We start from the raw sequence: 16,566 nt of genomic DNA, 5'->3' as shown, positions 1-16,566 counted from the left end.
CCATCCTTGTGCTTTCTCTCTGTAATCTTTGACAACTTAATCAAGAATTTATCGACGTCTGTTTTAAATATACCCAATGACTTGGCCTCCACTGCCGTTTGTGTCAGTGATTCACCATCCTTCTGACTAAAGAAATTCCCCATCTCTGTTATAAGGGAGCATCCTATTCTGAGGCGGTGCATTCACTACTGCAAGCCCATTCACAAACCAGAAGGAAAATGCCCCGACCCCACCCCCCTGCGCTGAATACCCTCCCTCGTGCTTGATTCCCGTTCCTGACCCCTCCCTGAGCCGCTCTCACTCACCGCCCCGCACCAGCCGTGGCCTCGGGAAGCGGAAGCGGAAGTCGCGCCTCCCACAAGGCCCCGCGCGGCCTGCGGTCTCTGCTGGAGCGGCGGCGCCGGTGAGTTCCGCCGTGGCGGCCGGTGGTCGGGCCGGACCCGGGTGGGCAAGCGCAGGGGCGCGTTGGAAATGGCCAAGGCCTTCGCGGAGACCGCTCGACCTTGGCCCCGGTGCCATGGAGATCCCGCCTCCCTTCTCCCAGCACAGTGGATAGGGGCAAATTCAATCACTGGAAATCCGAGTAACAGACGGCATTTGTGGAGTACAGGCGACATTACGCTTCAGCAGTCCTGGCCTGCTGAGTTCCTCCAGCGTTGTGTGTGGTGTTGTGGGGGGCGCACCTGGAGCCTGGGGGTTCGGGAGTGCGCAGCCACTTGTACAATGTTGTGACGAACCGATTAAATTAGTAATCAAACGGCCAACTAAACTAATCCCTTCTCCCTACACAATGTCCATACCTTCCATTTTCCTTATATCCACGCGCCAATCTCAACGTCTATTCAAAGTCCATAATTGTATTTGAACAACACACACAAAATGCTGGTGGAACACAGCAAGCCAGGCAGCATCTATCGGGAGAAGTACTATCGACGTTTCGGGCCGAGACCCTTCGTCCTGACTGTTGTACCTTTTACTGATGGCAGCAGTGAGAAACGAGTATGGCCTGGGTGGTGAGGATCTCTGATGATGGATGCTGCTTTTCTACAACCTTGTTTTATGTAAATGTGCTCAGTGGTTGGGAGGGCTTTACCTGTGATGTACTGGGCTGAATCCACTACCTTCTGTAGGATTTTCCGTTCACTCAACCATTCACCACCTGCTCCCATGGCTTGATGTTGATTGTCGTTCTCCCCATAGATGCTGCCTGGCCTGCTGTGTTCCACCAGCATTTTGTGTGTGTTGTTTGAATTTCCAGCATCTGCAGATTTCCTCCTGTTTGCTAATTGTATTTGATTTTACCACCACCCAGGCATCCACCACTTTATGTGTAAAAATAAAACTTGCCCCTCACATCTCCTTTTAACTTACCCCTGGAGTGTTCTACCTTGAATACATGTCCACTGGTCTTTGATATTTCAAATCCAGCAAACAGATACTCCCTGTCTACGCTATGTCTCTCATAACCTTACAGATCTCCACACAGCCTCTGGCGCTCCAGAGAAAGCAACCCAGCTTTGTCCAACCTCTCACTGTAGCACATGCCCTCCAATCCAGACATAATCCTGGTGAACCTCTTCTGTGCTCTCTTAAAAGCCTCAATTTCCTTCCTATAATGGGGTGACCAGAATTGCACACAATACTCCAGATGCATCTTAACTGGAGTTTTATAAAGCAGAAACATAACTTCCTGACTTTTAAACTCAGTGCCTCAACTGATAAATATCATGTGCCTTTTTAACCCCTCTATTAACTCTGTGGCAACTTTCAGGAAACTAGGAACTTGACCAAAGATCTCTCTGCTCCTGAACAGTCTTAATGGAGTAAGGTCTCTTTTACATTTGACCTACAAAGGTGTGACACTTTACATTTGGTTGGGTTAAACTCCATCTGCCTTTTCTTTTGCACCGTTTGTTCTCTTTTGACCACTGGTTATCTGCCCTGTCTTTCACTGATTCTGTAATGGTTGTTATTCTATAGATTGAGTATGCCCGCAAGAAAATGGAGCTTGGGGCTGTATATGGTGACATATATGTACTTTGATAATAAATTTACTTTGAACTTTGAACCCAGCAATTTATATTTTCATCCAGGTCATTCATATCATTGCCAGCAGAGATCCCTGTGGAACACCACTAATCACAGACCTCCAGCTAAACTTAAGTCTTTTTGACCACTACATTCTATGGCAAGCTAATTCTGAATCCAAATAGCCAATTCACTGTTTATCCATCATCTTGATCTTCTGGATGATCCTCCTTTTACATTTATATTGCATAAAGTTCAGACAATACATAGTTCTGCTATTGAGACCACTCATTTAATTATCTAATATCTATATTAGATATCATCATCATTATGTGCCCAGTTGTGTGATGTGTATGATCATGGTCTTGACCATGATTATTCTTGGAAAAATTTTCAAAAAGAGGTGTTTTGCCATTGCCTTCTTCCGGGCAGTCTCTTTACAAGATGGGTGACTCCAGCCATTATCAGTACTCTTCAGAGATTGGCTGGTGTCAGTGGTCACATAACCAGGATTTGTGACTGGCACTAGCTCAAAGTTTAAAGTAAATTTTATTATCAAAGTACATTAATGTCACCACACACAACCCTGAGATTCATTTTCCTGTGGGCATACTCAGCAAATCTATAGAATAGTAACTATAACAGGATCAGTGAAAGATCAACCAGAGTGCAGAAGCCAACAAACTCTGCAAATGCAAATATAAAGAAATAGGAATAAATAAACATGAAATAACAAGATCAAGAGTCCTTAAAGTACGATTATTGATTATGGGAACATCTCAATGGATGGGCAAGTAACTGTAGTTATCTACTTTTGTTCAAGAGCGTGATGGTTAAGTGGTAGTAACTTCTTGAACCTGATGAGCCTGAGTCTCTTGTACCTTTTACTGATGGCAGCAGTGAGAAACGAGCATGGCCTGGGTGGTGAGGATCTCTGATGACGGATGCTGCTTTTCTACAATCTTGTTTTATGTAGGTGTGCTCAGTGGTTGGGAGGGCTTTACCTTTGATGTATTGGGCCGAATCCACTACCTTCTGTAGAATTATCAGTTCACACGACCATCCACCACCTGCTCCCATGGCTTGATGTGACCCTGCTCAGGGGCAGGGAACAAAGCAGGTTCTACACCTTGCCCAAAGGTGACCTGCAGGCTATCAGAGGGACTTACACCTTACACCTCCTTTGATAAAGACGTATCTCCACCCTGCCACCCAGCATTAGATATAGTTGCAGAAATATCTCCTTAATATTCCCTGTCATTTGAACAGATTTTTCCTTGGTCTACTTGTGTCTCTTTTGTATTTTAGAGCGTTTGTTTCCGCAATGGAGGCTGCACAGAAGGAACAGCTGACCTTCGTGACACGAAAGTCTTTAAGGATGAATCAAAAGAGGAATTTTCCTGAATCAAGGTGCTTACAGCTCCTCGCTGAAGTTCTAGCAGTAGATTGTGGATTAAAGCCTGCTTTCTTGTTTGATTACTGCTTGTCAAGTGCAGAACAGATCCGGAGATATGTCCAGGAGCTACAGAAAATGGGGCTTCTCTCCGAAGACCTGCACATCCTGAGCATTCAAGACAATATCTTAATAATAAATTTAGACAGAACTGTCAGACACTTGGAAAGAGCTCTTCCAGAAAATGGTGTCCGGGTCATCGATGTTTCTGCGCATAGAGATGACCCACAATTAGCGGAGTTGTTGGTGTCAAATCAAGTCAAAGCCCAGATGGATATTATTTGTAAACACTTAAGATCCCAGGTAATTCAAAAAGGGAGAAGTAATTCAGGTTTTGTAACCACCAGTGAGATCTGCTGTTCAGACTGGAACCTCTGTACAGTGTTTGGTTTCCTCCTTGGGTTCCCTGTTTCATACTGGTTTGATTTCAACAAGAGTTTTGAGAATTGCTTAGGCATGACTCAACTTCAGGCTTTCACCATCTCTGCTTTTTGTCCCAGAATCACTAAAAACCTCAAACACCGAATGTACTCATTCAGTGTACCGGGAAGCCTTTACCCAGATTTACACAGCACCATAGAGACATGGCAGAGGGACCTGCAGTCAGACTTTAACCAGCAGTTCTCCTTCTCTGATCTCTGCATTTCCACAGAGGCAGTGTGTCTGCCTTGTATTACGTTGTAAATGTTACACACAGCAGCACTTCGACACAAAAGATACTGCATCGCAGAGCACAGTCAAAAGAAATGACTTGTAAAGATGGGCAAAGGAAGGAAGAGGCCTGGGAAGTGAATTCCTGAGTTTAGGATCTAACACTAGGATGCTATTGATGGAGTAAATCAAGGAGTGGGTGGTGGGGTGGAGATACGTCTCTACCAAAGGAGCTGTATGGTGTTCCTTCCCTCCACTAGTCTGCAGGCCAACTTTGGGCAAGGTATAGCATCTGCTTACCCCTGATCAGGTTCATAGCAAGCCATGGGAGCAGGTGGTGCGTATCAGCAGTCCTGGTTAAGGGATCACTTACACCTTGCAGAGAATCTTTGAAGAATATTGATAATGGCTGGGGTTGCTCCTCTTGTAACGACACTGCTCAGAAGGCGGCAATGGCAAACCACTTCTGTAGAAAAAATTGCCAAGAACAATCATGGTCATAAAGACCATGGTTACCCACGTCTTACGACACGGCACATGATGATGATGTAATTAAGGATATATTGAAGAGGTTTAGGAGGGAGACACCATAGCATAGTGGTGAACAGGGTTCACTTTCACTTTCTGTCTCTGTCTGTAAGGAATTTGTACGTTCTCCCTGTGACGACATGGATTTCGTCCAGGTGATCTGGTTTCCTCCCACCTTCCAAGGGCATATGGGTTAGTAGATTAATTGGTCAAATGGGTGTATTTGGACAGTGGGTCATTCCCGGTCGGAAGGATCTCTTACTGTGCTATACATTTAAATAAAATAAAGGTTTAAGTTGAAAGAATGTCAAGACATTTACTGCCTGAAAGAGAATGTAGACTTTTTTGCACCTCTTACTTCCATCATTACCAGTTCCAGCTTCCTCTTGGACATTCACAATTTCCAGTGGGTTTATGGGAAGATATGAAGCCTCTTCATCATGGGCTAAAGGGCCTGTACTGTGTTGTACTCTTCTGAGGTCTCCGGTCGCTCTCTGCAGTCATGCCGGCCAGTGTTTTCACAGCAGTGTAATGTTTGCAATGTAAATTTTGTTTCTGAAGGGAACTTATTCCAGGTTATTGCAACGTCTGTTGCATTGGGAGATAATAATTTTATCAAGGATCAGCTTTAATCACCATGTACATTTAGAGTCCTGTGCAAAAGTCTGAGGCACGTATTTATAGCTAGGGTGCCTAAGACTTTTGCACGGTACTAGATTTGTCAACATGGAATGGAGAGCAAGTTTGTATATCTGGCAGGAGCAAAACATATTGGGAATGGCAAAGGAGGGCTCTGGGACAGGTGGCAGAGAAGGTGTGCCAGGTGCGGGGGTTGGATCAGGTGCTGAGACACCAGGCAAAGTAATTTGATTCCAAACAGTTGATTTATTGATCATTACAGAATGTCCCTCTAGTGTTTTCTGCCCCCTCCCCTCTCCCTTCCCCTTTTCCCAACCATGAATCCCCTCTCCCTGCCCCCTTCCCACTCTTCAGTCCACGATTCAGACCCATTTCAGAATCAGGTTTATCATCACTCATACGTTAGTGCAAAAGTCTTAGGCACAGAAAACAAAAACATTTAACAATTGCAAAGAGTTATAAATAATTAGTCTTATTGTAACCTATAGTATTTTAATGTATTGCATTGTACTACTGCTGCTGCAAAACAACAAATTTTATGACTTGTCAGTGATATTAGACTTGATTCTGATGCTGAATGATGTAAGAAAAAATAGAGGTGAAGGTATAGAAATGAAATAAGTGTGCCTAAAGCACTATAAATACCAACATATATTTAAAATGTAAATAGTGTCATAAAAATGGTTTGAAGTGTTTACCCCAGTGACAGGGGTAATAGATAAAGGGGAACACGTGGGGGCTACCTTAATGGTTGATGAGATTAACTGGCTGGGGAAGAAGCTTTTAAGACGGCGTGAAGTTTTTGTTTTAATAGCCCTATAGTACTTTGCAGAAGGGAGCTTTTGGGAAAGGCAGTTTGCTGGGTGGGTGGTGCCCACAGTGGTTGTGTGCTGGTTTAGGTGTAATTGTCCATTGACAAACCAAAAGTAGCAGAGTAGTTCAAGTATAATTATTCAAACAACCACATGAATACAGCCAAACAAAACAATGTTCCTCTGGAGCCAAGGTGCAAAACACAGTCTTTCATTGAATCTATTATGATTATTATTCTAATATGGATTTATTGAGTACACCCACAAGAAAATGAATCTGGGTTGTATATGGTGACATATATGTATTTTGATAATAAATTTACTTGGAATTTTGAACTTTATGGCAGCAGTTGGAATTGGTGGAAAATGTAAGAATAGTTTGAGGAAGATCTTACAGCTCAAGCTTTTTGATCTTCTTTCTTCATCCCTCCTGGGCTGCACCTCTCCTTCAGCTAAGTAATTTGCACCCAGCCCTCAAATTCACTTGGTCCATCTCGGACACTTCCCTCCCCTTTCTCGATCTCTCGGTCTCCATCTCTGGAGACAGACTGTCCACTGACATCTTCTGTAAACCCACTGACTCCCATAACTACCTCGACTATACCTCTTCCCACTCTGCCAAATGCAAAAATGCTGTACCCTATTCCCAGTTCCTCCATCTCCGCCGTATCTGCTCCCAGGATGAGGCTTTCTGTTACAGGACGTCTCAAATGTCCTCTTTCTTTAAGGATCGTGGTTTCCCTTCTGCCGTCATCAATGATGCCTTCACCCACACCTCCTCCATTTCCCGCACTTCGGCCCTCACCCCATCTTCCCGTCACCACAACAGGGACCGTGTTTACCCTTGTCCTCACCTACCACCCCATCAGCCTCCGGATCCCAGCATATTATCCTCTGCATTTTCCACCACCTTCAATAGGACCCCACCACTAAGCGCATCTTTCCTTCTCTACCCCTCTCCGCTTTCTGCAGGGATCGTTCCCTCCGCAACTGCCTGGTCCACACGTCCCTCCCCACAGATCTCCCACCTGGCACTTATCCCTGCAAGCGTAAGTGCTACACCTGTCCCTACACCTCCTCTCTTACCACCATTCAGGACCCAAAACAGTCCTTCCAGGTGAGGCAGCACTTCACCTGTGAGTCTGTTGGGATAATCTATTGCATTTGTGCTCCCGGTGCAGCTTCCTCTACATCGGCAAGACCCGACGCAGATTGGGGGACCGCTTCGTCGAGCACCTCCGCTCCATCCACCACAACAGACAGGATCTCCTGGTTGCCATCCACTTCAACTCTGCTTCACATTCCCATTTAGATATGTTCATACATGGCCTCCTCCACTGCCATGATGAGGCCAAACTCGGGTTGGAGGAGCAACACCTCATATACTGTCTTGAGTAGTGTCCAGCCCCTTGGCATGAACATTGAATTCTCCAACTTCCGGTAATTCCCTCCCTCTCCCTTCCCCCATCCCAGTTTCACTCTGCCTCCTCCTCCAGCTGCCTATCACCTCTCTCATGACTCTAACTTCTTCTACTACACATAGTGCTTTCCCCTTACATTCCTTGTTCACCTTTCCTGCCTTTCCCCTCCCCCACCCCTTGATCTTTCCTCTGATTGGTTTTTCACCTGGCACCGACCAGCCTTCTCCTTCCCATCCTCCCTCCACCTTCTTTATAGGGCCCCTGACCCCTCCCGCTTCAGTCCTGATGAAGGGTCTCGGCCCGAAACCTTGACTGCTTGTTTCCACAGATGCTGCCCGACCTACTGAGTTCCTCCAGCTTGTTTTACGTGTTCCTTCAGCTGAGTGACATCTTCCTGATCACTCTCAGTGCCTTTGGAAATGCAGAATTAGGCTGGCTCATTGAGTCTGCTCCGCCATTTCATCATGGCTGATCCAATCTCCTGCCTTCTTGTATCCCTTTATGCCCTGACCAATAAAGAATCTATCAACCTCTGCCTTAAATATATAGAAAGACTTGGTTGGCCTCCATAGCTGCAAAGAATTCCACAGGTTCACCATTCATGTCTGAAGAAATTCCTCATCTCCGTTCTGAAAGGAAACCCCTCTATTCTGAGACTGTGTCCTCTGGTTTTCCCCTTTCCCACCATAGGAAATATCCTCTCCACATCCACTCCATCAAGGCCTTTCACCATTTGATAGGTTTCAATGAGGTCACCCCTCATTCTTCTGAATTTTCGTGAATACAGGCCCAGAGCCACTAAACACTCTTCACATGGCAGGCCATTCAGATCTGGAATCGGCACATTCTTTCTAAGATAAAAGGGCCAAAAACTGCTCACAATACTCCAAGTGAGGTTTCACCAGTGCTTTATAAAGTCTCAACATTACATCTTTGCTTTTATATTCTAGTCCTCTTGAAATAAAAACTAACATCACATTTGCCTTCCTTACCACAGTTTCAACCTGCAAGTCAACCTTTAGGGAATCCTGCAAATCCTCCCAAGACCCTTTGTGCCTCATTTTTTTTTGCAGTTTCTCTCTATTTAGAAAAGAGTCAACCTTTTCATTTATTCTACCAAAGTGCATGATCATACACTTCCTGACACTGTATTTCATCTGCCATTTCTTTGCCTTTTCTCCTAATCTGTCTGTCCTGCGGCCTTTCTGCTTCTTCAAAACTACCTGTCCCTCCACCTATCTGCAAACTTTGCAATAAAGCCATCAATTCCATCATCCAAACATTGACATATAACACAAAAAGAATTGGCCCCAACACAGACCCCTGTGAAACACTACTAGTCCCAACAGCCAACCAGAAAAGACTCCCTTCATTCCCACTCTTTGCCTCCTGCCAATCAGTCACTGCTTTGTCCATGCTAGAATCTTTCCTGTAGTACCATGGGCTCATAGCTTGTTAGCAGCCTCATGCATGGCACTTTGTCAGAGGCCTTCTGAAAATTCAATTACACAATGTCACCCGATTCTTCTTTGTCTATCCCACTTGGTGTTTCTTCAAAGAATTCCAAATGATTGTCAGGCAAGATTTTCCCTTGAGGAAACCATGCTGACTATGGCCTATTTTATCATGTGCCTCCTGAGACCTCATCCTTAATAATCGACTCCAACGTCTTCCCAAACATTGAGTCCAGATTAACTGGCCTACAGTTTCCTTTCTTCTGCCTCTCTCCCTTCTTGAAGAGTGGAGTGACATTTGTAATTTTCTAGTCTTCCTGAACCTTTCCAGAATCTAGTGATCCTGAAAGGTTATTACTAATACCTCCACAATCTCTTCAGACAACTTTTAGAACACTGGGGCATACACAGCCTGGTCCAGGTGACTTATTTACCTTCAGACCTTTCAGTTCCCTAAGAAATTTCTCTCTAGTAATGGTAACTTCACACACTTCATGACCTCTGACACTTAGAACTTCCACCATACTGCTAATAGCTCCCTCAGTGAAGACTGATACAAAATACTTATTCGGTTCATCTACCATTTCCTTGTCCCCATTAGTACCTCTCCGATATCAGTCCAATATCCACTTTTGCCTCTCTTTTATACTTTATGTATCTGAAACTTTGGTATCCTCTTTAATATTATTGGCTTGCTTACTTTTGTGTTCCATCCTTACCTTCTTGATGACTTCTTAGTTGCTTTCTATTGGTTTTTAAACCTTCACAATCCTCTAACTTCCCACTAATTTTTGCTCTGTTAAATGCCCTCTCTTCAGCTTTTATGTTGGCTTTGACTTCTCTTGTTAGCCATGGTTGTGTCATCTTTCCTTTAGAATACTTCTTGCTCTTTGGGATGTATATATCTTGTGGCTTCCGAATTACTTCCAGAAATTCCAGCTATTGCTGCTCTGCCATCATCCTTGTCAGTGTTCTTTTCTGATCAATTCTGGCCACTCCTCTCTCATTCCTCTGTAATTCCCTTTACTCCACTGTAATACTGACACAACTGACTTCAGCTTTTGCATCTCAGATTTCAAGGTGAATTCGATCATATTATGACCACTTACCCCTAAGGGTTCTTTACCTTAAACACTCTAATCAATTCCAGTTACTTGCACAACACCCAATTCAGAATAGCTGATACTCTAGTGGGCTCAACCATGAGCTGATTTAAAAATCAGATCTAGAATCCTTAAGCATTCTAGAAATTCCTCTCTTGGAATCCAGCACCAACCTGATTTTCCCAATCTAACTGCATATTGAAATCTCCCATGACTACTGTACCACTGCCCTTTTGGCAGGCATTTCCCATCTCCTATTGTAACTTGTAGACCACATCCTTACTACTGTTTGGGGGTCTGTATTCAACTGCCATCTGGGTCTTTTTCCCCTTGCAGTTCCTTAGCTCTATCCACAAAGATTCAACAACTTCTGATCCTATGTCACCTATTTCTAATGATTTGATTCCATTTTTTACCAACAGAGCAATGCCAATCCCTCTGCCTTCCTGCCTGCCCTTTCAATATGATGTGTATTCTTGGGCATTAAGCTCCTAGCTGTAATCTTTTTTAGGCCATGATTCAGTGATGCCTACAACATCATACCTGCCAATCTGCAACTGTGCTGCAAGTTCATCTACCTTATCCAATTACTCAACAAGATGAGTAGAGGAACATGAAACTGAAACTGGACCTTACTGCCCAAGTTCCTGCCCAAAAACACTACACCATTCACATCCCACACCAGCAGGTTTACCAAAACAAATTTATGGAAGAATTAACTAGACATTTGCCATTATCTCAAAATATTGACTTTATTTGCACCTTACAAAAAATGTATTTTACAGCCTAGGTCAGTAAAGCTTGGTGTGAATACTTTAAATCCTTTGGCTGTTTTAACTATGAACACTGTGACATAATCTCAAGACTCTGTGAGTTTAATGATGCACTCTATTAAGTGAGAGTGTACCATAGTCATGAAATTACAGAGTTTGCTGTACAGCTTAGAAACTTCATCTCCATCCCAACTTTTTTTTTCCCATCTAGATGATTCCTAGTTGCCACATTAGAATTATATCCTGCCATGCCTTGCTTATTCAAGCAGAGGGTGGGGAGAGTGTGGGGAACGAGCTGGCAATGGAAATGGTGGAAGTGGGTTTGATTTCAACACTTAAGAGGAACTTTGATGGATACATGGATAGGAGGGCTATGTTCCAGTTCAGATCGATGGGACTAGGCAGCATTATAGTTCGGTATGGAATTAAGGGTTATGGGGAAAAGGCAGGTAAATGGAGCTGAGTTTATGGACAGATCATCCATGATCTTAATGGATGGTGGGTGGGGCAGGCTCTATGGGCCAGATGGCCTACTCCTGCTCCTATTTCTTATGTTCTCATTAGAGGGGCCGAAGGGCCTGTTATGTGCTGTGATGTTCTATGAGTCTATGACTCTGCTATGACAGACTCAAAGTGCTGGAGGAACTCAGCGTCTATGGAGGGGAATAAACAGTCAACATTTTGGGCTGAGAGTCATCAGGACTGTGGGTTGCTCAGGATTTGCAGCGTCTGCTGAACCTCTGGTGCTTATCTTTAACTGCACCTGACTTTCACCTCCTCGGACAGTAAGTTCTAGATACAAATGACTTTCAACTTTACCCCTCAGGTCCCTTTAAAACTGCTGACCTTAAAACAAATGTCTTCTCGTTTTTAATACCCTTATGATAGGGAAAAGGTCATGGCTAGCTGCCCTATCTGAACCTTTCATCATCATATGTAACTATCTGGTTGCTCTTCAGACTCTGTCGCAAGTCCAGCCTGTCCATTCTCTTCCCAGAACTAAAGTTCTCCAATACAGGTAGTATCATGGAGTCATAGAAAAGTACAGTCCAGAAACAGGCCCTTCAGCCCATCTAGTCCATGCCAAACTATTTAAACTGCCTACTTCCAACAACCAGCACTGGGACCATAACCGTCCATACCCCTACCATCTATGCATCTATCCAGACTTCTGTTAAATGTTGAAATTGAATTTGCATGCACCACTTGAGCTGGCAACTCATTCCACTCTCTCACCATCCTCTGAGTGAAGATGTTTCTCCTCATGTTTCCCTTAAACTTTTCATGTTCTCTGTTTTTTCCAGTGCAGTCATATCCTTTCTACAGTGAGGTAATTAGAACCGAACACAGAATCCTAGCCAATGTTTTATAAAGTTGCAATATAACACCACATTAACGTCCTAAATTATGTGCCCTGACTTCTGAAGGCAAGCATGCCTTGAACCCTTTTCATCATCCCACTGAATGTAGTTGCCACTTTCAGGGAACTGTTGACTTGAATTTTCAGACCTCTCTGTTCATCTACATTCCTCAGTGCCCTACCATTTACCAGTTATGTCCTACCTCTATTTGATTTCCCAATGTGCGTCATCATGCACTCATTAGAATTAAATCTCATCTGTCAACAGTCTGCCCTACTTTCCATCTGACTAAATTCTGCTGCAGCAGTCCACAACTTTTCTCACTATTCATAAATTCACCAATTTTGTTTTCTTTTGTGTCATGCACATGTCAAAGTCACTATATAATATCCAGGTCACTATATAAAGTATACTTAATGACCACTTTATTAGGTGTACCTGTACACCTACTTATCAATGCAAATATCTAATCAGCCAATCATGCGGTAGTAGCTCGATGCATAAAAACACGCAGACATGGTCGAGAGGTTCAGTTGTTGTTCAGACTAAACAGCAGAATGGGGAAGAAATGTGATCGAAGTGACTTCAACTGTGGAATGATATTTGGTGCCAGATGGGGTGGTTTGAGTATCTCAGGAACTGATGATGCATTGGGGTTTTCACGCACTAAAGTCTCTAGTTTACAGAGTATGGTGTGATTAAAAAAAAAACATCTAGTGAGTGGCAGTTCTGTGGGCAAAAACACCTTATTAGGTACCTAATAAAGTGGCCACTGAGTGGATATCACAAACAGTAAAGGTCCAAGCATCAATCCCTGAGGTTCATCATTAGTCACAGATTTCTAATTCCTACCCCTACCATCTGCCTTCTGTCACCAAACCAGTTTTAAATCTTAAATGTAAATGTTTGTTCACACTGAAGAGAGTACACATAATGGTTATCAGACCCAAGAATTTAAAAAAAACTTTCTGCCAGTTAATCATGCAAATTCCATCTGTTCCAAAACAGCCACAAGATATAGGAGCTGAATTAGGTCATTTTGCCCATTGAGTCTGCTCCACCATTTCATCGTAGCTGATCCAATTTTCCCTCAGCCTCAGTCTCTTACCTTCTCTCTGTATCTCTTCATGCCCTGACCAATAAAGTGTCTATCAACCCCTGCCTTAAATATATATAAAATCTTGGCCTTGACACCTGCTTATGGCAATTCCCCAAGAAATTTCTCCTCATCTCCATTCTAAAAAGAGGCCCCTCTATTCTGAGGCTGTGTCCTCTGGTCCTAGACTCTCCCATCATAGAAAACATACTTTCTACATCCACTCTATCAAGGCCTTTCAACATTCGAGAGGTGTCAATTAGGTCATTACAAAAATAACATTACAAAGAGGTATTGAACTATTGTATGGGACTCCAGTGCAGATGAACCTAGTAATCAAAATGTTCAATTTTTTCCCAATACTTTGCAGCTACTCAGAAGGAAATTCTTATCAAATTGAGTTTAACACCTTGACCAATTCATGGGCCAGGCCTGTGTTCTTGCTAATACTGCCTGCTGCATTGAGCATCAAACAGTTTTTAATTGTTCTGGTCCCAAATGCTTGATACTCACAGTATAATGGTGGGGACCTGGAAGTATTCAGGAGAAAGGTTTTTAAGTTAGCTGGACGTTTTTTGTGGCAAGTACCTACACAGAACATAGAACATTTCATTAAAGGCCTATCGTCCCATGATGTTGACCTACTCTTCCCTCCCACCTACAGCACTGTGCAAAAATATTAGGCACATAAATATAGCTAGAGTGCCCAAGACTTTTGCACAGTGCTGTGTTTGTCAACATGGAGTGGAGAGCGAGTTTGTAAATCTGGTGGGAGCAAAGGATGTTGGGAATGGTGAGGGTGGAGCGCCACGGGAAGGGTGCGGGACAGGTAGCAGAGAAGGAGTGACAGAGGCAGGGGGTGGCATGGGTGCAGACACACCCAGCCCTGAGACACCAGGCAAGGTCATTTATTTCCAAACAATTGATTTATTGATCATTACAGTATGTCTCTCTGGTGCTTCCTGCTCTCTCCCCTCTCCCTTCCCCTTTTCCCAACCATGATACCCCTCTCCCTACCCCCTTCCCACTTTCAGTCCACAATAGAGACCCATATCAGAATCAGGTTTCTCATCCCTTGCCATGTCTTAGACTCCATAGCTATACAGTATATACAGTATGTGCCTAAGACTTTTGCACAGTATTGCAGCCCTCCATTTTTCTATCATTCATGTGCCTATCTAAGAGTCTCTTAAATGTCCCTAAAGTATCTGTCTCTACCACCACCTCTTGCAGGGCATTTTACACACTCACCTCTCTGGGTAAAAAAAACTTGTCTCTGACATTCCCCCTTATATATTCCTCTAATCACCGTTAAATCATGCGCACATGAATTAGCCATTTCTGCCATGGGAAAAGGTCTCTGTTTGAACATATTTGATTGTTACAGATGGTCATGAGAAAATATATTTTATTCTATGTACAGGAAAATGTGATAGGACTATGATACCCATTACAAGGTAATTGCCATCTCTGCCAGCCTTCGACATTGGGAAAGGTAAGGAGACTGTATCAGAGACTGTTAAGAAAGCTGCATCTGGTGATATTCTCTAATGAGAAAACAAATTATACACAAATTATTTACAACATTGACAAAAGTAGGCTTTGTTGTATTCAGTAAGGGGATGTGTCCAACACTGATTCGCTCACTCTTTGGGTTGTGACAATACAGAGGTGTTTCTCCCTCTTGACAACTGAATCATTTGTTGTACCAAGTCAGAGTGTTGTACCAGGCCACATCCAATAAGGACAACAGATATTGTTTCCAGAGAGCCTTAGTAATTCCTAACAATCCTAACAATCTCATAGGTTTAGATTTACCCTAACCTAGAGTCCTCATCACCATCACCATCGTTATGTGCGATGCTGTATGACATAGGTGGTCATGGACTTGATCATGACTGTTCTTGGCAAACTTTTCTACAGGAGTGGTTTGCCATTGCCGTCTTCTGGGCAGTGTCTTTACAAGATGGGTGACCCCAGCCATTATCAATACTCTTCAGAGATTGTCTGCCTGGTGTCAGTGGTCACTTAACCAGGATTTGTGATATGCACCAGCTGCTCGTCCGACCATCCACCACCTGGTCCCGTGGCTTCACGTGACCCTGATTGGGGAGCTAAGCAGGTGCTACACCTTGCCCCAGGGTGACCTACAGGCTAGTGGAGGGAAGGGATGCCTTATGCTTCCTTTGTCAGAAACATATCTCCACTCTGGGTAGATGGAACTCGTCAGCCTGGGAAGGCAGTCCATCTGAGAGAGGGAAAACTCTGATTTCAAACTTCCGCTGCCTTGCGGCCATACCTTGCAGCTCATGGGAAAGGCTTCGGGAGTAAACCCTGAGGACAAATCCGGAGCTGGAGTCCCTAAGGCAGTCCGACATTGCCTTCAACCTCGCTTTGGCAACTCCGGCAACGACACAAGTGCCAAGCTGTATCGGTCCTTGCCCTTCCCTTGGACAACATCGGTGGCATGGAGAGGGGAGACTTGCAGCATGGGCAACTGCTGGTTTTCCATACAACCTTGCCCAGGCCTGCGCCCTGGAGAGGACACTCCAGTAGACTTTCCAGGCCTAGATCTATGGTCTCGCAAGACTAACAGATGCCACCATCTCCACTCCGCAACCCATTACCTAGAACAGGTATTCTAAAACATTTGAATTTGCTGGGTTAAGAGTTTAAATACTCCCGCTGTTACAAAGATTGTGAGTTAAGGTCGTGGGCTTTAATAAAATCCCATGCCCCAGCCGAACGGGACATAAAGTATTTCTTTCTGCTTTGAGGGAATTGGCCGTTGGAGATGCATCTAATGTGAAATATAGTCATGTGGGTAAATATTTCAGATTTGATCAGATTGTGCTATTCAGCTTAGTATAGCAAGGATGTGCGAATGGTTAGACTCTTTGGCACCTGACCATTCCCCAATATTCCACATAACCAGTTCATTTTTTAAAATATTTTAAGATTTAAAAAAAAATCAGTATTTCTGTTCTAATCGGAATTTGGTGTTCAAAGTCATTTGCAAATCTATGTCAGTGGCAAAATATTTTTCACTGAGTTTCTCAAAGAGGGATTTTGTCCAGATTTGCACAAAGTACAGCAAACCCTGCTACCATTGCTGCCATCAGGAGGAAGGTCACACATCGACAGCAGCGCCTCTGGAAAAGAACAAGCAAATTCTCCATTAGTACAGTACCACATAATACATTTGCTGTTAAATACATGTATTTAAGGTGAGAGGGAAATAAAGTTC

At 43.7% G+C, this 16,566-nt stretch overlaps 2 protein-coding genes across 9 annotated transcripts in view; one reads left to right on the top strand and one right to left on the bottom strand.

Moving 5' to 3' along the window:
* Positions 1-282: 282 nt before the first annotated feature.
* Positions 283-16,566, top strand: part of c25h1orf74 (chromosome 25 C1orf74 homolog) — a 37,331-nt gene continuing 21,047 nt past the window's right edge. For 3 of the 7 annotated variants that reach the window (XM_059950001.1, XM_059950000.1, XM_059949999.1), the window contains exons 1-2: positions 1,068-3,000; positions 3,337-3,784. In XM_059950001.1, the coding sequence (XP_059805984.1) occupies positions 2,966-3,000; positions 3,337-3,784 (483 nt within the window). In that variant the 5' untranslated portion in view covers positions 1,068-2,965. The other 4 variants (XM_059949995.1, XM_059949997.1, XM_059949998.1 and 1 more) reach the window with 4 other exon arrangements.
* LOC132380962 (TRAF3-interacting JNK-activating modulator-like) overlaps positions 5,348-16,566 on the bottom strand; it is a 47,755-nt gene continuing 36,536 nt past the window's right edge. For both annotated transcript variants that reach the window (XM_059949993.1, XM_059949992.1), the window contains one exon: positions 5,348-16,471. Coding sequence is in view for 1 of the 2 variants with exons in the window: in XM_059949992.1 (XP_059805975.1) it covers positions 16,376-16,471 (96 nt within the window). In the remaining variant the exon portion in view is untranslated. The remainder of the gene's footprint in view (positions 16,472-16,566) is intronic.

The sequence above is a fragment of the Hypanus sabinus genome, chromosome 25 (assembly GCF_030144855.1).
Source record: "Hypanus sabinus isolate sHypSab1 chromosome 25, sHypSab1.hap1, whole genome shotgun sequence".
Lineage (NCBI taxonomy): Eukaryota > Metazoa > Chordata > Chondrichthyes > Myliobatiformes > Dasyatidae > Hypanus > Hypanus sabinus.
Note: the sequence above shows the minus strand (reverse complement) of the source record. Positions and strands in the feature narration are given on the sequence as shown.